Raw genomic sequence first — 16,779 nt, forward strand, 5'->3', positions numbered from 1 at the left:
CTGTTAAGCCTTTATGCATAAACCACTGGTCAAGTGCAGGGCCTAGCTGAGCAGGGGGGTTGACTCTGAACCCTGTGACTCCATTCCTATCCTTACTCTTTTTGCCCTTCTCCCCCAGCATCCATGTAGATAATTTTGCGTAATTTTGGGTTTAGATTGGGTGTAGCCTGCTTTTACGCTGTGTGCTTTAACCATCCAGGCCACAGCAGAGTGAACCTTGCCACTGAACTTTACCCTGCTTTCACTTTTACATTAAACCTGCTTTTGCTAACTCCTTTGCTGGTGATTTTTAAAGCATCTTTAAAAGACTCTTTCCAACCACCAGAACCACAGTGAACACGTCTTCTGCAGCACAAGCAGCCAGCAAGGCAGAACTCAGGATGACCTGACGAAAGACATGAGGGCACAGTCAGGACCTGCAGTGCTCCTCTGGCCCCTTGCAGAAATTCTCAGCGTCAAAGAAGAAGCTAACTTGGCACTGAAACCAGATGGCACGCAGAGTCTTCTAGTCTAGATGAGACAAGACTGTGGACCATTTGACCCTGGAAAAAACAGATGCCATGTGGAGGGCCTGTGCAGAAAAAGGATGCCTCTCATGGACATAGGGGAGCACCTTTCATTGTGTGCCTCCTTTTCTTGAGGCTTCTCTCCAAAGGTTCTTGCATCCAATGCAGACCATGAGTCTCTGTAAGGACACCAGCATGTTTTTCACTCAGCAGAGATAAATGAAAAAAACAGAACAAATGGGAGTTCCAGGGAGCTTTTATTGAGTTTAATTAACAAAATCAGGATTTTTCCATTCATCTTTTTTGCACTCACAACTCATGAAGCTCTTCACAAGTCAGTGCTGCAACACATACAAAGCCAGAGAAAACACATTCTCAACAAAATCTGAGCTCCACTGGAGAGTTTGCCAATTGCCAATTTAACAGAAAGCCAATTTTCCCCTCCCTCCCTTGACTGTTTTGAAGGACTAGACCATATTGTTTGCTGGTTAACAGTTAGAACAGCAACCCCTTGTCTAGGGTCTACTGGATTATTACTCTCCACTTGAATTGCAAATAATTTCTTTTTCTTGAAATGTAAGTTCCAGTTTCTTTCAATAAGGGGAACAGTGACTATTTTCTTCTCCTGACACCCCTTCCCCAAAATTACTGGTTAAAATACAGCAAGGCTGTATCTTAATAAAGACATCCCTACTCCCCTCCCCCCTCCCCCCCCCACTCCTCCCTAATTTGTCTACAGCAGAATTTAACAATGCTTCCACGCAGAGGCATTTCAGCAACGCAGTGATGAACTGAGCAAAGCCTAGAGGATAATCTGCCAAAGCCTTCTCGTGAAGTTCAGATGCATGCTCTTTGGTCCAGAGACCTGGTTAATTACAAAGAAACTGTGATTCGAAGAAGATGGACCAGGAGTTCACAGCAAGCAGAAAACTCCCTGCAGGGACTACGGTTGCCCAACCTCTACCATGGCAGCTGCACTGCTGGAGTCTCTGGGAACAAAATTCACTTTGTTCTCAGGAAGTAACGACCAGCAGCCCCAGGAGCACTATCAAGTTCAGCATCAGGGCAAGAACCACCGCAACAGCAGCTCAAGAGATGTGGCATGACAGCTCTGCAACCTCCCTCACAGAAACTGAGGCAAGACAGCCATCTGCTCAGGTTTGTGTCCTATCAGTCATTTGTAAGAAAGAAAAAATTGTTTGAAGCATTTTTAAATCCTTGGAGCAGACACCCTCCCCCCCCATCCCAAATAAAAATAAACAGAAGATCAGAATGAGATGATTTGATACCACCACATAACACAACATGAATTCATGTTGAGCTTCCCTGTTCTTACCCACAAAAACAGTCACAGAGGGCAAGGAAAGATGCTCCCATCTCATTCTGGAAATTGAAACAAGTATTTGAGACCAACCCACCCCCCTCCCTTTGGGAAAAGGCCTCCAGCAGCTACAGTGCCCACCTGACAGTGGACACCCAGAAACTGGCCTATAGGTACTCTCAAGTGGCTGAAGATTCCTTCTTCACAGCCACCTCATCCAGTTGTGAAGCTCCATTTCAGAGACTCATAGAGTGACACTTTCAGACTTCCAACAAAAAATGAATGCAGAACACATCAGGTCCTCATTCTCATCAACTTTGTCAGAGGAAGTATTTGAGCTAGGGCTCATCACTGAAGGTTCTGACTAATCCATCTGTAAAGGCCGATAACCAGCAAAAACTGGAGCTCACAAGAAATCTCAGGAAGCCAAGATTTATACATACTCCTTACTCTTGCGTAGGGAACAAAATAACCAAGAAAACCCCAAACCAAAATAATCAAAAACAAACAAAAGCCCCAAACAAACAAAAAAAAAGGGAATTTAAAAAACCCCCCAAAAAAACCAAACTAAAAAAACCAAAAATATCCTAGTCTTCTGGAGCATCTTTCCATTTGCAAGATCGCATCTGTTTGAGATAGCCTACTAGCACCAGAAAAAGGCTGCTTCTTCCTTGACAAGAAGCCACCTAAAAATGGTGCCCCCGATAGTTTAGGTAAGTGCCATTCCTCGATGAGAGGCCAATTTTAAAGTAATACTTTCAAAAGTTCTGTGCTTCAAGAGGGACCATCAATGCATGGCACCAGGCTAACCTACCACAAATCCATGCAGAGCACACACACCCGACTTGACATCGCTATCCTGTTCTTGTTACATGTGCATGCCCTGGTGAGATACAAAATTTATTTACATTTTCATGTCTTTGTTGCATTAAAATGATCCCTCTTCTGTCTGGAAAATCATAAGCTGGCTGCAGTACAGGAGCAAGATTTTACTTTTGGTCAAAGATACCACCCAGAAGCTCCCACCCCCCACCCCCAAAAAAGCACCCCAAAACTGTTTACATTTAGTACCTGCCAGTCAGATATAAGCTATGTGGCTCACAGAGACCAAGCTCTTGAGTTTGTATTCTAGTGCAGCATTTGCTACAATTATGGAGTCACTGCTGACAAAAAGAAGAAAAACATCCTGAACACAAAAACCTTTCAATCTTGTAAAGTTGTTGTCAGGAGGCACCTGGCTTCTATTTATGATCATCAAGGAAAGGAATAGCTAGACCACCTTGCGATTCCAAACTATTTTACTCCAATTCAAAAAAAGGGTCAAAATGGGGAGAAATTAAGACAATTAAATTCTTCCTCAAAGGTAAGCAAGCATGGTGTGAGTGCAGCATCTGTATATGCAATAAATGACCGAGCAAAAGGGATTGCATTCACCCAGGTGCCTCCTGACAGTGGTGGTTAACAGGCTAAAAGGGATTTTAAAAAGAGTAATTTTTTGATTTGTCTCACTCCTTTTGCCTGTAGATCAGGCCAAACATCAAGCATGTTGGGAGGGGCACAATTTAAAGCAACACTACTTGACCAGAAAGCACTTTTCAGCAATATACAATGCAAAATGACAGACAGCAACTCATGGCAAACAAGAGTAGATGGCAAGCAGCTTCCTGCAGCTTCTGACATTAACAGGGGTTTGCCCTTACCTGCTCACAGTTCTGCACAGAGGCCACTCTGGGCAGAAAATGCAGTACTGCAGGAAGTGAATTAATTCCACAAAGCTCCAGAACTGTCAGTTTATGCACGTAAACTGGTTTTTTTATGGTCTCTCAAACCCAAATCCACACCTTACGTGTATACTGCTCAGCGACACCCACTGGATTTCCCTCACACCATGGTGGAACACAGGTCATGGACTCCTTCAGAGCTTGTCAAGTTCCTGAAGTTTCTAAAGGGGAAAATCAAAGAGCATCTCCCAAAAGGCTGAGCTATGGATTTGGAGGCCTTGGAGCCCCACAAGTGATCTCTTCCATACAAGCAGTACGGGACTGTTGCTAGCACCAGAGTAAATCCACCCTGACAAGGGACACTTGTGGTGGCCTGCAGTTCACAGAGGTCAGAGCACTTCTCATTGTTTAGTGTTGCAGAAAACTGAGCCCCTCTCATCTTTAGCTGCTCCCATAATCAGTCTAATCCCTTTAACCTCAGCAACCTTCATCATAAAAGAAAAAGTTATATATGAACCCAAACAGAAAAAAAAAAAAATCATATTTACAAAGTTTGTACAATATACACATCTGATTTTCTATGGGACACACTGCACCAGAAGAAAGAGGGCCATGGCTCTGAAACAAGTCTACCTATCAAGTGCTGTAACTACTAATGAAGACTCATGGAAACCAGTCTTTAGTGTTCTGCTAGAGCACAGGGCTTTTCTTATGGCTCCTGCAAAGGATCACAGGCTACTCTTTCCTTCTGGAGCTATGATGCTGCACCTAATCAGCCCAGATTTTAGGTTGGTTTCATTTTAAATACAGATATTTACAGTTTGGGTGAACTGCAGATGCATATCAACTCCTCCAATAAAAAAAAAAAAAAAATTAAAAAAATTTTTTTAAAAGTTGAAAAAAAAGGAGTACTACCAATAACCAATACATTTCACCTCCCAGCCCTGGGCTTGAGTACATGGGAAGGAGGAGAAGGGGAAGAGAGGGGAACTTTGACCTGAAACCAAAAACAGATGTCGATTCCTTGGGCTCTGTCGGAAAGGTGATATTCTGAATGGTCTCATAGCATAAGGCACTTTGCACGAATAAGTAAGAAGCTCTTTAGCTTAAAAAACAGATGAGTAACCAGGGAGAAGTTGAAATGCACTCAGTCAATGGTTAAAGAATTTGAAATAGCAGACAAGCTCGTGTTCATCAAGATTCTTCTCTTTTCAGGGTTTCTCTTCTTCCCTTGCTGACCCTCCCGCCCAAAGAAAACAAAATTTAAAACCAGCAGTTAGTGCAACTAATGTTCAATCAGCACACAGTGCAAACAAGTGGAAAAACAAAAAGACATTCCTTCTTTTATCTTCTTTCTTCCTTGCCGCCAAATTTAAAGAGGAAAAAAAGGCCGAGCTCTTTTAGTCTTCATAGTTCCGAAATGAAAAGATGAAGAAAAACCCACAAAGAGAAGGGTATCCCCAAAGAAACGATGTGTCACAGATCTGGATCATAGGGCTTCACCTTCTGGCATGTGTAATCAAAGCCTAAAAAAAAAAAATTAAACAAAACAACAACAAAACCACCAAAACAAAACCCTACCAAAATCAAATCAAACAAACAAAACAGCCCCCCCAAACCAAAGGGACAACCAACCAAAGAAACCCTACTAACAAAAAAACCAGCAGAAAAAACCCAATAAAACAAACAACCACAACACCCTCAGTTAAACTGGTTCTATACAAAATCAGAACTCAAAGTGATGAGCCACATACAATAACTATGCAACAGTTCTCAAAAGGCAGAGGGCATATTGAGTAGTACCGATTTCAGCTTTGTAGAAAGAGATGCTGCTAAAGCCCTTCTGTACCTATGAACATGATTACCTCCTGGTTTCTTGTATTTTAGGAAGCAGCAAACTGCTCTCTGGCAAGGTGCCAGCATTCCCCTTAGGAAGCTGTTCCACATTCATTAACTGTTACCATCCAAGATCCTGTTCCGCATTCATTACCTGTTCTGTAATCTATTTATTTATAAACACGGAGAAGGTTCAATCATCAAAGCAGAAGCTTTCAAGTCAGTTTGGTATGACTATCTAGGGCTATCCTTGGATGACTTCAAAGAAGGAACCATAGGTTCATTTTAATGCTATCAAGCAGTCTACTTCTATAGCCACTTTTTTATTTTTGGTCATCTGAAAAGAATTTTAGCAGCTTCACTGGTATTAGCTTTCTAATTCCTGACCTCTGAGAAGAGTACACATAAGAAGGATTTTCAGCCCAAACTGTATGGTGATGGATCTTGCATGACAACATCTTAACTAAGGTCAGATCATCATCCTGCAGCCAATTTAGCTTGACTGCAGTCCAGGGCAAGTCATCTTCCTATAAAAGGACTTAACTGAGCAGCTTTTCCTGAGACAATGATCAGAGAGGGAGCACTTGGATGAGTCTCCAACAGTGAAACCTCGTTTTCTGTTGAAACTACGTATACGACCTCAAGTGGCAGCAAAGATGAATTACAGCTTCACTCCCTACTTGGTTCACTTCCAAGAATTCTATGAACCAAAGGATACAAAAGAGGCAGCACCTTTTGCTTGAACCTGGTTCTTCTGGCTGGTGAGGTGCTTACTCTTCGCTTGATGCTCTGTTCTCACAGCTATCCATTTTATCTCCTCACCTTTTTGAGGACTACTTTCCTCTCTGCCCCTCACCAATTTCTCATTTCAGCTTAGCAATACAGAAAGAATTCATTAGGCTACTAGTACTCCATCCTGGCCTCTCCCAACACCATTCCCTGCTCCCCCTTTTCCCCATTTTTGATCTCCTTATCACATGGTCAGCATTTCAATTAAAACAACTAAAAAATACTCATCCCTCCCCTCCCACCTTCAGCACATCCACGGAATTCCTTGCACTGACGTTCTATTTCAAACCCCCGTTTTCACATTCAGAGCTTTTTGATCACATCAGTTTCCCTCCTCCTTTGAGGTAACACTGACACATCAACAACACTCCTGTCATTCAACACATCACTATTCAGCAAGGCACTTACATACCTGCATGTTTACTGTTTCTCATCTTCTACAGGTTCACTGTGGTATTCTGCCACATACAAGCTCTTGTCGATGTTGCTTGGTATGGGTTTAATTTCAGTTCCCAACTGCTCCTCAATACTTTTCAGGTTGAATCGATCATCATAGGTGATTAAGTTGATGGCCAGGCCAAGATGACCAAAGCGACCTTGACAAAAAAACAAAAACACACACCTAAACTGAACTGACTTAACATAGGGGCTGACAGAAAAAGAGAGTAAGTCTGTAGACTGTGAAGTTAGTATCATTCTGTAACGTTAAAAACAAATCCAGCCACAGGTCTCTACACCTTTCACATCAGTTTTTGGTAAGGAGTTTTGTAGTGCTGTAGGAGTAAGAAAACTCAGGAGGTTCAAAATTCCAGGATAATTACCAGCAAAACGTCTTCCAGAGCTCTTGAACAAGCCTGAACTATAAAGTTCAACTACACTAAGTTCCTTTGTTTACTGCCTTTCTTCAGGGCATGTTCTGCTGATTTCCAGACAGCAGAAACATACCTCAAAACACACGAAGAAAGCATACATCTCTAGGCTTGAGACACTCTGAAGCTGAGATTTTAGTATAGAACTTTCCCAAACTGAAAACAGGGGCAATAGTAAGTCTCCTGAGGTAAAAGCAAGACATGCTTTTTTTTTTTTCCCCCATTAGATTGTTCAGGCCAGTTTCAAGAGAACAGCTCTTTATTCAGGTAATATCCTTAGTGAGGATAACCATCTGAAATGATACCTAAAAATACATTTGTCAGAAAAATCAAAGGTTATTCTCAAATATAGTAATCAAAAACCAAAAGCCAATTCAAGGCTAAAAAGCATCATAGTCATCAGCAAAAAGTTGCACCTAAAACAGATTTTTTCCTCTCACCTGATCTGCCAATGCGATGAAGATAAGTTTCTGCCAGCTTTGGGAAATCAAAATTTATCACCACATTCACAGCCTGGATATCAATACCTCGGGTAAACAGATCTGAAAGACAATCCAGATCACAAAGAAAGTTAACTTCAATGAGCTCAAACGCTGACAGTATTTAGGGTGTAAAGATTAGCAGTGATTAACATTGCTTGGCACTAGTTTCCAGATATAAGCTTTCCTTGTATCAAAGGCAGTTTACATACAATCCTGTTACAGCTTGTAAACATGAATAATGTAAGAAGAAAAACCAAAACCACCACATCTGCACATCTACGCAGAAAAAATAACCACAAAGCTATTTTTTTCCACATTACACTATTTCAGAGCAGTTCTTCTCAAGCATCTCTTCACACTGCAGACACTGCCAGGTACTGCCATAAACAGGCCATACAAAAAAGAACTCAGATCATACACCGGCCAGTCAAAACTACAGAAGTATTTAGAAAAAGTGAGCTATAAACACTTACAAGAATCAGCAAAACTTCACATGACCATAGTCACAGCTCCACTGATATATTATACAGTTTACAATCCAACAACTCAGGGAACCCTCACAAGTGAAAATAAAAAGAAAACACTATTGCAGGAAAATGATTTGTTGGCAAGCTGCGCCTTCACAAAAGACAAAATTCCTCATGCCTAAAGGAGTGCTAACAAGCAGGCTTGACAAAGAGACATCTTACCAAAACATCTTGTTTTGGTTTATTAGAGCTAACTGATCTACAATACTTGGGATAATACACTTCCCATCATAAACTTTAGAAATAGGAAAATGTTTAGGAACTCTCACCAGTGCAAACGAGATTGCGGCACAAGCCATTTCGGAAATCATGGAATACACGATTGCGGTGCTCCTGGAAATACATACATATAAACAAAGAGAAACAAAAAACCAGACTTAATTCACCTCTTCAGTAAAGCCTGAAGTGAGGTGGAAAAGACTTCATACTCACCTGCCTCATTTTAGCATGGATATAAAAGCAGGAATAGCCCAGCTGGGAGATCTTTTTGGCTAGCAATTCAACCCGTTGAGAGGAGTTGCAGAAAATGATCGACTGGTTAATCTGGAGCTGAACATAAACAGTGTTCTCAATAAAGGCAGCATTTTACTAACAGAGGACCCCAGACATGTCCAAATCCCGTCCAGAAAGAAAGCACAGCAGGTATGCTGCTGGTAATTTACACCAGATATATTTTTGTATAGGAAGGGAAACAATTAAGAAAGTTCTGTAACACAGAGATGCTGGACAAGAAGCATGCATTTTTAGCCTTAGATACACAGCACATTTTGACAAAAAAAAGCTCTCATTAGGCTGCCTTTAAAATACTCAGCCTTATTCATGATCCCAAGAGAGAAAAAGCTTCTAGTATGTTCCTGACACAGCCCTGGTCCTTACCCTGGAAAAGAGCGTATTGAGGCAGTGCACTTTCTGACGCTCAGTGACATAGGCATAGTACTGAGTAACTCCCTTCAAGGTCAGCTCCTCCATCAGATTAATCTCATAGGGTTTCTGCAAATGGGAATTCTGAAAAATAAAGATATTGATAAAGCAGGCAGATCTACGTGCAAAACAATGTATGTAGTTCCCACTCTACACCACACTTAACTTCCTCCAAGGCAAGGATGCACTACTTAGTCACTCACTCTTCATGCTATGCTGAAAACAGACAGGGTGGGTAAATTTTCACAAACAATTACTTATAAATCCAAGGTGACTGAGCAGACCAAACAGGAGCACCCTCCAGAAGCAAATCCACACAGATGATGCAACTAATACACAAAGTGGAAAACAGCACCTTCTAGGCATACACCTAGCTTCCCATTAATGCAACTGCAGGTCAAAAACTGCTTTCAAACTTCTGTCCTAGACTTGGACCGATTTAGATTAAACCTGTGAAGTTTAGATGTATTTAAAACACCAAGCACTAACAGATGTGCACCATTCATTCACACCCTTCCTGCACAATGTCACCACCATCACCATACCTACAGGGACACATCTCCACTCACCATGAACTTCTGCACACTCAAAGGAAAAGTGGCTGAGTAGAGCAAAATCTGTCTGTTTTTAGGTAGCGTGAGAATTATGTCTTCCATTATTTGAACAAAATCTTGAGACAGCAACTTATCTGCCTGTAACAACAGAAGTTAAAATAATGGCATAACATTTTAGCCTTTTGGTATCTACACATTTGGGGGAAGGAAAAAAACCAGTTACCAGGGCTCCTACCAGAGCCACCCAAGAGCTTTTACACTAGTATATTCTCTCTCACTCAGAAGCTTGTATGCTATCGGATATTCGTAAATCAATTTTATATACAATTACATGGTAAGCACAGCTGACTCAAACAGAAACCAAATGAAACACATTCCTTTGTTGCAGAATAGACTGTTACTCTATTCTTCAGCATCAGGAAAGACAGGAAAGGTAAATCTTCCTAGGCTGTTTTCTTAGAAGATTTGCATGCAAAAGATTCCTACTGTCAGAACAGTTTCTCAAAAATACTCAGAAATGGAGGAGACCTTACAATGTCTCTAAGCAAGTGTGAACCACTGCTGTGCACCAAAAGGACACTCACTGAGACACATCATTCCTTTAACTTGGTGTTAAAATCCCGGAACATTTAACATAAGCAACTTGCCTCATCCAATACTATCATCTGGACATGCTCAACTTTTGCTACTCCTTTCTTGATGAGATCGAGAATTCTCCCAGGGGTAGCTATCACCACATGCACTGTAAAGTTAGAAGAGAGAGAGAAAAAATAAAGAGAGAGAAAAAAAACCCCACAATGTAAAGGTGATTAAAACTGTCTTTCCCTCCAGCATTCATGGCCACGTTTCACATGAACACTTTGGAAGAATGACAACAGCATACAAACAGCAAACAAGACATTGTAGTCTGCTCTGTAAACAGAGAAACAGTAACAAGCAGAAATTCCATGACCCCATTGCAAAAGCCACAAAGAAACAGCAACCTTAGTGCAGCTAAAGTGCTCTGACCTGTATCATCAAGTCTCATTATGTCATCTCGCAAATTGGTTCCTCCCGTTGTTGCCATCACTTTGGCACCTCCCATGTGTTTGCTGACTTGGATACAGATTTGACTGACCTGCAGGGCTAGTTCACGGGTGGGAACAATCACCATTGCTAGAAGTTAAAAACATCACTGTGAGTTACTAAGTAAGACCCTGTATCTTAAAAACTCATCCTCAGAGACCGAGACTTCATGTAAAACAATGAAAAGCACAGTCTAGGAATTCCACTCTGGGTATCCTGAACAAGACCTAGGAACTGCTTTTGACAAGGCAAATTCCATGCAAGCGTTCTCCAGCCCTTGATGCACCCATTGCACAAGTATCCCAGCCAGCATGCTTGCTTATTACTCCACATCCACTTTCCAGGGCAAGACAGAAAAGTCTACAAGCCTTCTATTTGACCCTTTTGAAAGCAACTGTGGGACTTTGCAAATTACACCTCCCCTCCATCACTCCCCATTAGCTTGCTCTGGAAGTACAAGCAGGTAACATACACTGCCCAATTTCATTAACCAGTTTTAGATTCAAGTCTTTTATATAGTGACTGACACCATTACCTGGCAACAGCTAAGTGTGATCCACCTCAACTGACCTTGTATATTGTCCTTCTTTAAGTCTAGCCGTTCAAGTAAAGGAATGAGGTAGGCTCCACTCTTGCCTGTTCCATTTTTTGCTCTAGCCAAGATATCCCTACCAGATAAAGCAATGGGGATGCTCTCCTCCTGAAATGCAAGGACAGAAAGTGCATGAGCAATTAATCATAAGCTATGTTTCTGAAGAGGCTGACCAAATTTAACTCCCCTCACTAACAGTACCACATGAAATCTCACTGCTTCATGACCATTATTATTATTACTATCTTGTAACTACAAGCATGACAGACTCACAACAGGAAGAAGTTAAACCCATCAGTAAAGAGTTCCCCAACACTTCCCACCTAGAAGTCCTTATCTTGCCTGATCATAAGGAAGGGGTCCAGGTACCACAGGTAAATCCATACTAACACATTAGGAAAAAAGTGAAAAGTTGGGAAAACAAAAAGTGAAGAGACAGTGACAGTCACTAGCAAACTCCTCCTAAGGAAAAAGATTTCCCCCTACATCTGAACATCAGAACCACCTCAGCCCATGTGATTCCAGCATCTATATTCCTGTGATATACTTCTCATAAAATCTTCAGCCATCCAAATACAGGCCACATGTATTTTTCATTTCACTACCTTTTTCAGCAACATCTAAAGAAATCTCAGCCTTTTGGAAAGGTGGCATCATGAGAATCTGTTTATAAACAAAGCAAGCCATAGTTTTCTCATGCCTTAAAGAGACAAGGGGCAGAGCTGTGTTAGTGATAAACCTTGAGAGACCATTTAAAAGAGAATTCAACCTTCCACCTCCCTGAAGTTTACACATTAACAGCTCTTAACAGAACAAGCCTTAGAAGTAAAAGAAAGATGGAGGTACAGAAAAGTAAACTTGCTAAAATATTATTCTCTGTCTTACAATCTTCATAACTCTTTATCCACAAGATTACAATAAAAAGAGCCAACACTGTGATAAAGCCATAATTATATTTTTAACAACTGAAGGTACATTGCCAATGGTAACTCAGCTTTGGAAAATTTATAGAACAGACCTCTGGGACTACTAATGTAAAAGTACTGTTACTGAACAGAGAATTTACAAATTAACACCTCCAGCATGAAAAGGAAAATACAAGTTAAATGTCTCCAAAAGTGTAAGGCAGTCCCATCACTAAGTCACTCAAGGATTGACTTAGCGATTTAGCTGGGGGTTAGAAATTCTTGCTTTTCCCAAGGGACACCAAGTTCTTTTGTTCACAGCTTCAATTTTCCCCAACGATGGCGTAAGTACTGGACATTTAGGCATAAGAATGTCAATACATTTACAGAAGTTAAAAGCAGCATCTAAGTAGTCTGTTTGCAAACAACCTGAATAGGAGATGGTTTTTCCCAGCCCATTTCAAAAATTCCCATCAGCAACTCCCGTTTCAAACAGTAATCTTCAAACTCATTTCCTTTTGTGGAGGTCACGTCCTGAATAATCAAAAAAATAAGCACATCCGTAAGATCAGGTCATACAACCTGCAGCTGTTAATTTGATCTGAAATTGCCTGTACAAGAAGACCACAAATTACTATACAAGAGTTCCCATTAAGTCATGCAACACCCTACAGCGGCAAAGGAAACATTCGCTTTCTCAGAGCCACACACAGCTCTGAGTGTATACAGTAACACCTTCCTGTGCCATGTTATAATACTAATAAAGTAAGAAATCCACAGTGAACTCCCATTTTTGAGCTTTCCAAGAGAAGCATCACTCACAAGCAGTTGAAAGAACAAATTAATTCTTCATTTAAAACAGCAGGAGCTGAACTACTTTTTAGCCTTCACTCAGGACAGTATTTTACCACGGCAATCCCTCCCATAAGTTTTATTTAATATTTATTCCTACAGTTCAATCATCCTTACCGAAGTTTTGATTCTCAAATCCTTTGGAGGGAGTTTTAAAGTCTTCTTCCAGTCATCACCAGGTCTATAGCAAAATAAAATGAAAACAGAATTTTAAATAATGAATATTTTGATTTTGCACTTTTTTTTTCTTAGATATAGTGATGAGCATGCAATATTTTCACCTCCTCAAAGCTAAAAGCGCCTACACATATGAGCTCAAGTCTTCTCTGAGCTAAGCAGGATGGAACAGGCAAAAAACTGTAAACAGACAAAATCAGCCGTCTGCCAAACAAATCTGGGAAATCTTTATCCAGTCATGATTCAAGTCCCATTTTTAGGGCACTGAATCAAACAGCAGAACAAATATAAAACTGAGCACTCACTTAGTCACATAAACATTACAGAAACTGGCTGTAATAAAACGCACACAAGAATATTTCATGACTTAAAAGAAAAATTCTCTTGCCCAGGGAAGATCCATTCTTAATCTGCAAGTAAGGTGAAAAGGTAAACAGTTCTGGTGAAAAAACTTAGTAAGCAATCACTCCACTTGTTGACCAAACTTCATTTTCTCTCAGTGAGATTCAGATACCCCATCCTCTCTTGAAAGCCACTGTAGAGTGGAGAGGAAGTCTTTCACGTCACCAGCCCCAGGAAGTTATGCATGAATTTTGATGAGTTTAATTCACAACATTCATTAGAGTAACCATGTAATACATTTTAAAAAAAGGCTAGGCAGATTTTTAAGAACCTGAGTGCTCCATCACGCTTTCTCTGAGGAGAGCTAGCACTACCCTTCACAAATAATTAACAAAATAAAATAAAAGCCCGTGCTGTTCAGGTGGATCCATGGAAAAAAAAAAAAAGGGAACACATTAACACATTACCATACCATCCAAGTATTTTACTTTTAGAAATTCCAACCAGCACACTTCCAAAACTAGCTGGATGGCAGCAGGATATCACAGTGGGACTGTATCCTCTCAGCTCTGCCTTTGATAAATTAAAGCCAGAGCATTACAATGAGGAGATCAGGTACTACTATTTCAGATCAATGACAAAAGATCACTGACTTTAAAGCATTTCTCACCACAGGAAAGAACTGCAACAAACTGAAAGGCATAAATAATTAGACTGAGACCAGGTGGCATTTCCTCCTCAGTCTTAAACGTCAGTTCAGCTCCTTCCTACACCTATACTTCCCTCTTGCACCACTTCCAATAAGCAAAAAACACAGGATTCTAAATCTGGGCTACCTCTGACAGTGGCTCACACTCAGAAAAGCACAGCATCAAATTGGATTTTCACAACAACAACTGTTGGAGAGAAGCTTGCACATGGAAATACAGCTTTTTTTTGTCATGTAGATGACAGGACACTTCTAACCACCCATGTGACAAAACAACAGAAGACAGGATTTTCCAAGTAGGAACCCAAGAATGCTTTCCCATACACAATTTTTAACACTCCTTTCATGGCAGCCGATACAAACACTTACTTAATAGCGGTGGTCATACTCTGTGCTTGCTGTTGAGTGCCATTATTGATTGTGTTGGCATTTTTCAGCTGGTTCATCTGTTGCTGAGTTTGTGTGCCTCCACCTCCTGGGCCCCCGCTGGGTTTTACAGGGCCTCTCAACTGCCCATTCTGACTGGATAGACCCATTATAACAGGGTTCTCTGTTCTGGCCGTGCTCATGCTTTTATCTTTAAAGATGTCTTTTTAGACTTCAAAACTTTGAAAGTCAGTACAGAAACTGTAATAACAGTTTATTAGACTCTCCAAAATGAAGAGATAAATAAGTCTTGCTCAATATATGAGTCCTTTATTGCAATGCAGGCAAGCACCTGTAAGTCACTCAAAAGTAAAGCAGTAACTTGCTCTGATGCACTGTGGAACAACTTTTTTTTAAAAAAAGCCCTCTATTGAAGTTCAGTTATATCACAATTCACTTGCTTCAATCTGAAAGAGAAGCAGACAATAACAATTAGTATGTGGGTTTTTGTCTATGCAAATCACATCAGTTTACTCATGTAATTTAAGAAAAACTTCTTCCCAGGCAGTGTGCAACAACAGTACTTGCTTTTTTGTTTCCTCAGTGATAATTATAAAGACATGCATCAAACTTTTTTTGCCTTTCTAGAAAATATTGCCTAACATCTTCAAACACCAAAGAAAATTTCCCAAACAGTTGTACTTTCAGCGACCTTCCACTACCTATCCCCTCTCACAAAGTAACCATTAGGTGTATCAATTGCTTTGATGGCTCTTCAATTTCCCCACAAATTCCCCCACTTCCAGGATGCAGCCAACCAGCCCTAAAACATGAAAAACATTATGCATAAGTTTGTGACGAGAACCAAGACTACAATAGCAACTGGACATTCGTGTTAGAACTGACAAAACCCTTACATTACACTGACTGCCCTGCTCGGTTTGAATGTGAAACACAGATTATGTAAACCCAAAACTACAGCTTACACTCCTCCAACCCAAAATGCTAGCTCAACCAGCTTACCCCCAGTTTTCAACCGGGCATTGATTTAAGGCTGTTCAGAAGAGTGATGAAACAACACCATTACGCTGAATTGAGACCAGCTGCCTCTGAGTCGAAGTGACAGCTTGAACTGAGACAGTAACGCTGCTGGCTGCGCAGCTTCCTGCTTGTGATCTTACCCTCCTGCTGCCACTGACAACTTATGTGGTGCTCGGAAGATAACATTTCATACACATGACTTAATATTGACTCTATGTAACAGAAAGGTCGCAAAACTCTGGAAAGACAATACAAAGTCTGCCCCTTACATAAAGCAAGCATGGACTAGAGATAAAGACTCCTTACAATGGTACCAGGGGGATAAAATGTCTCTAGCCCAAAATTCTTTTGGAAAGTAGGCTCACCTTGAGCATTTGCATCTTGGGAAAACATAAAGGGAAAACCAGCAGACTACTGCTTCCTAACCTCGGCATTCACAACAAAATGCATGTTTTCCCAGTGAATAAAAAAGCACAGTGAAGAGCATTTCAAGAGAGTGGGAAAGGAATTCAGACTTCCCAGCTGTCTTACGGTGCGTCAGTGCTGGCTTCCAGCAAAATTTTAAAGTTTACGATACTAGGATTTTCTGCTAGTTAACTTTCAAGGCATCTTCGAAAAGGTATTTCTCTTGGCCATTAACTTCGTAAAAACCAGAGGAGTTACGAAGGTAGCCAGACACGCCAATGAGACCCGACTACTAACGCCGAGAAGTTCTCCAATAGCGTAGGAAATGAAACCTCTCTGTCCCTTCTGCCCACACGCTCCTAACTATCCTTTAGAAGTAACACAAGTTAAAAAAAACGCACAGCCTCACGGAACCCAAAAAAAAATCTCCCTGTTCCGATAAAAGAGACGCCACCATTTCGCAAACCAACGGACTGAGAAAAAAGGGCCTCCATCACATATCTCTCTGCTCTCCGGGCGCGGGCGGCCGGGCATCAGCTCGGGACCTTTCCCTTTCCGTCGGCTGGGCCCGGCACAAAGAGAGCCCTCGAGGTGCTCAGTGTGTCCGGTGAGCCCGGGCCGCAGTGCGGAGCCCCGGGGCAGAGCGGTGGGCCCGGCGCCGCCCGCCGATCGCAGCTGCGCCACACCAACACCTCCCGCCCGCGAACAATGGAGCGGCCGCAGTTTGCCGCCCGGGCCGGCGGGCAGCGAGAGCCGTCCGGGCCCGGCCCCGCCCCCGCGGTCCCCCGGTCCCGCCGCT

At 41.5% G+C, this 16,779-nt stretch overlaps 1 protein-coding gene across 1 annotated transcript in view; it reads right to left on the minus strand.

The window, feature by feature from the left end:
• Positions 1-746: 746 nt before the first annotated feature.
• The window catches only part of DDX6 (DEAD-box helicase 6), a 16,335-nt gene continuing 302 nt past the window's right edge, over positions 747-16,779 (minus strand). Inside the window, exons 2-14 of the mRNA XM_041458084.1 lie at positions 14,538-15,001; positions 13,058-13,121; positions 12,518-12,622; positions 11,162-11,291; positions 10,535-10,681; positions 10,174-10,268; positions 9,542-9,664; positions 8,928-9,056; positions 8,484-8,600; positions 8,321-8,384; positions 7,483-7,584; positions 6,586-6,769; positions 747-5,074 (exon numbers count right to left, since the gene is read on the minus strand). Coding sequence (XP_041314018.1) covers positions 6,594-6,769; positions 7,483-7,584; positions 8,321-8,384; positions 8,484-8,600; positions 8,928-9,056; positions 9,542-9,664; positions 10,174-10,268; positions 10,535-10,681; positions 11,162-11,291; positions 12,518-12,622; positions 13,058-13,121; positions 14,538-14,737 — 1,452 coding nt within the window. The 5' untranslated portion in view covers positions 14,738-15,001 and the 3' untranslated portion in view covers positions 747-5,074; positions 6,586-6,593. The remainder of the gene's footprint in view (positions 5,075-6,585; positions 6,770-7,482; positions 7,585-8,320; positions 8,385-8,483; positions 8,601-8,927; positions 9,057-9,541; positions 9,665-10,173; positions 10,269-10,534; positions 10,682-11,161; positions 11,292-12,517; positions 12,623-13,057; positions 13,122-14,537; positions 15,002-16,779) is intronic.

The sequence above is a fragment of the Pyrgilauda ruficollis genome, unplaced genomic scaffold (genome assembly GCF_017590135.1).
Source record: "Pyrgilauda ruficollis isolate IOZ18807 unplaced genomic scaffold, ASM1759013v1 scaffold126, whole genome shotgun sequence".
Lineage (NCBI taxonomy): Eukaryota > Metazoa > Chordata > Aves > Passeriformes > Passeridae > Pyrgilauda > Pyrgilauda ruficollis.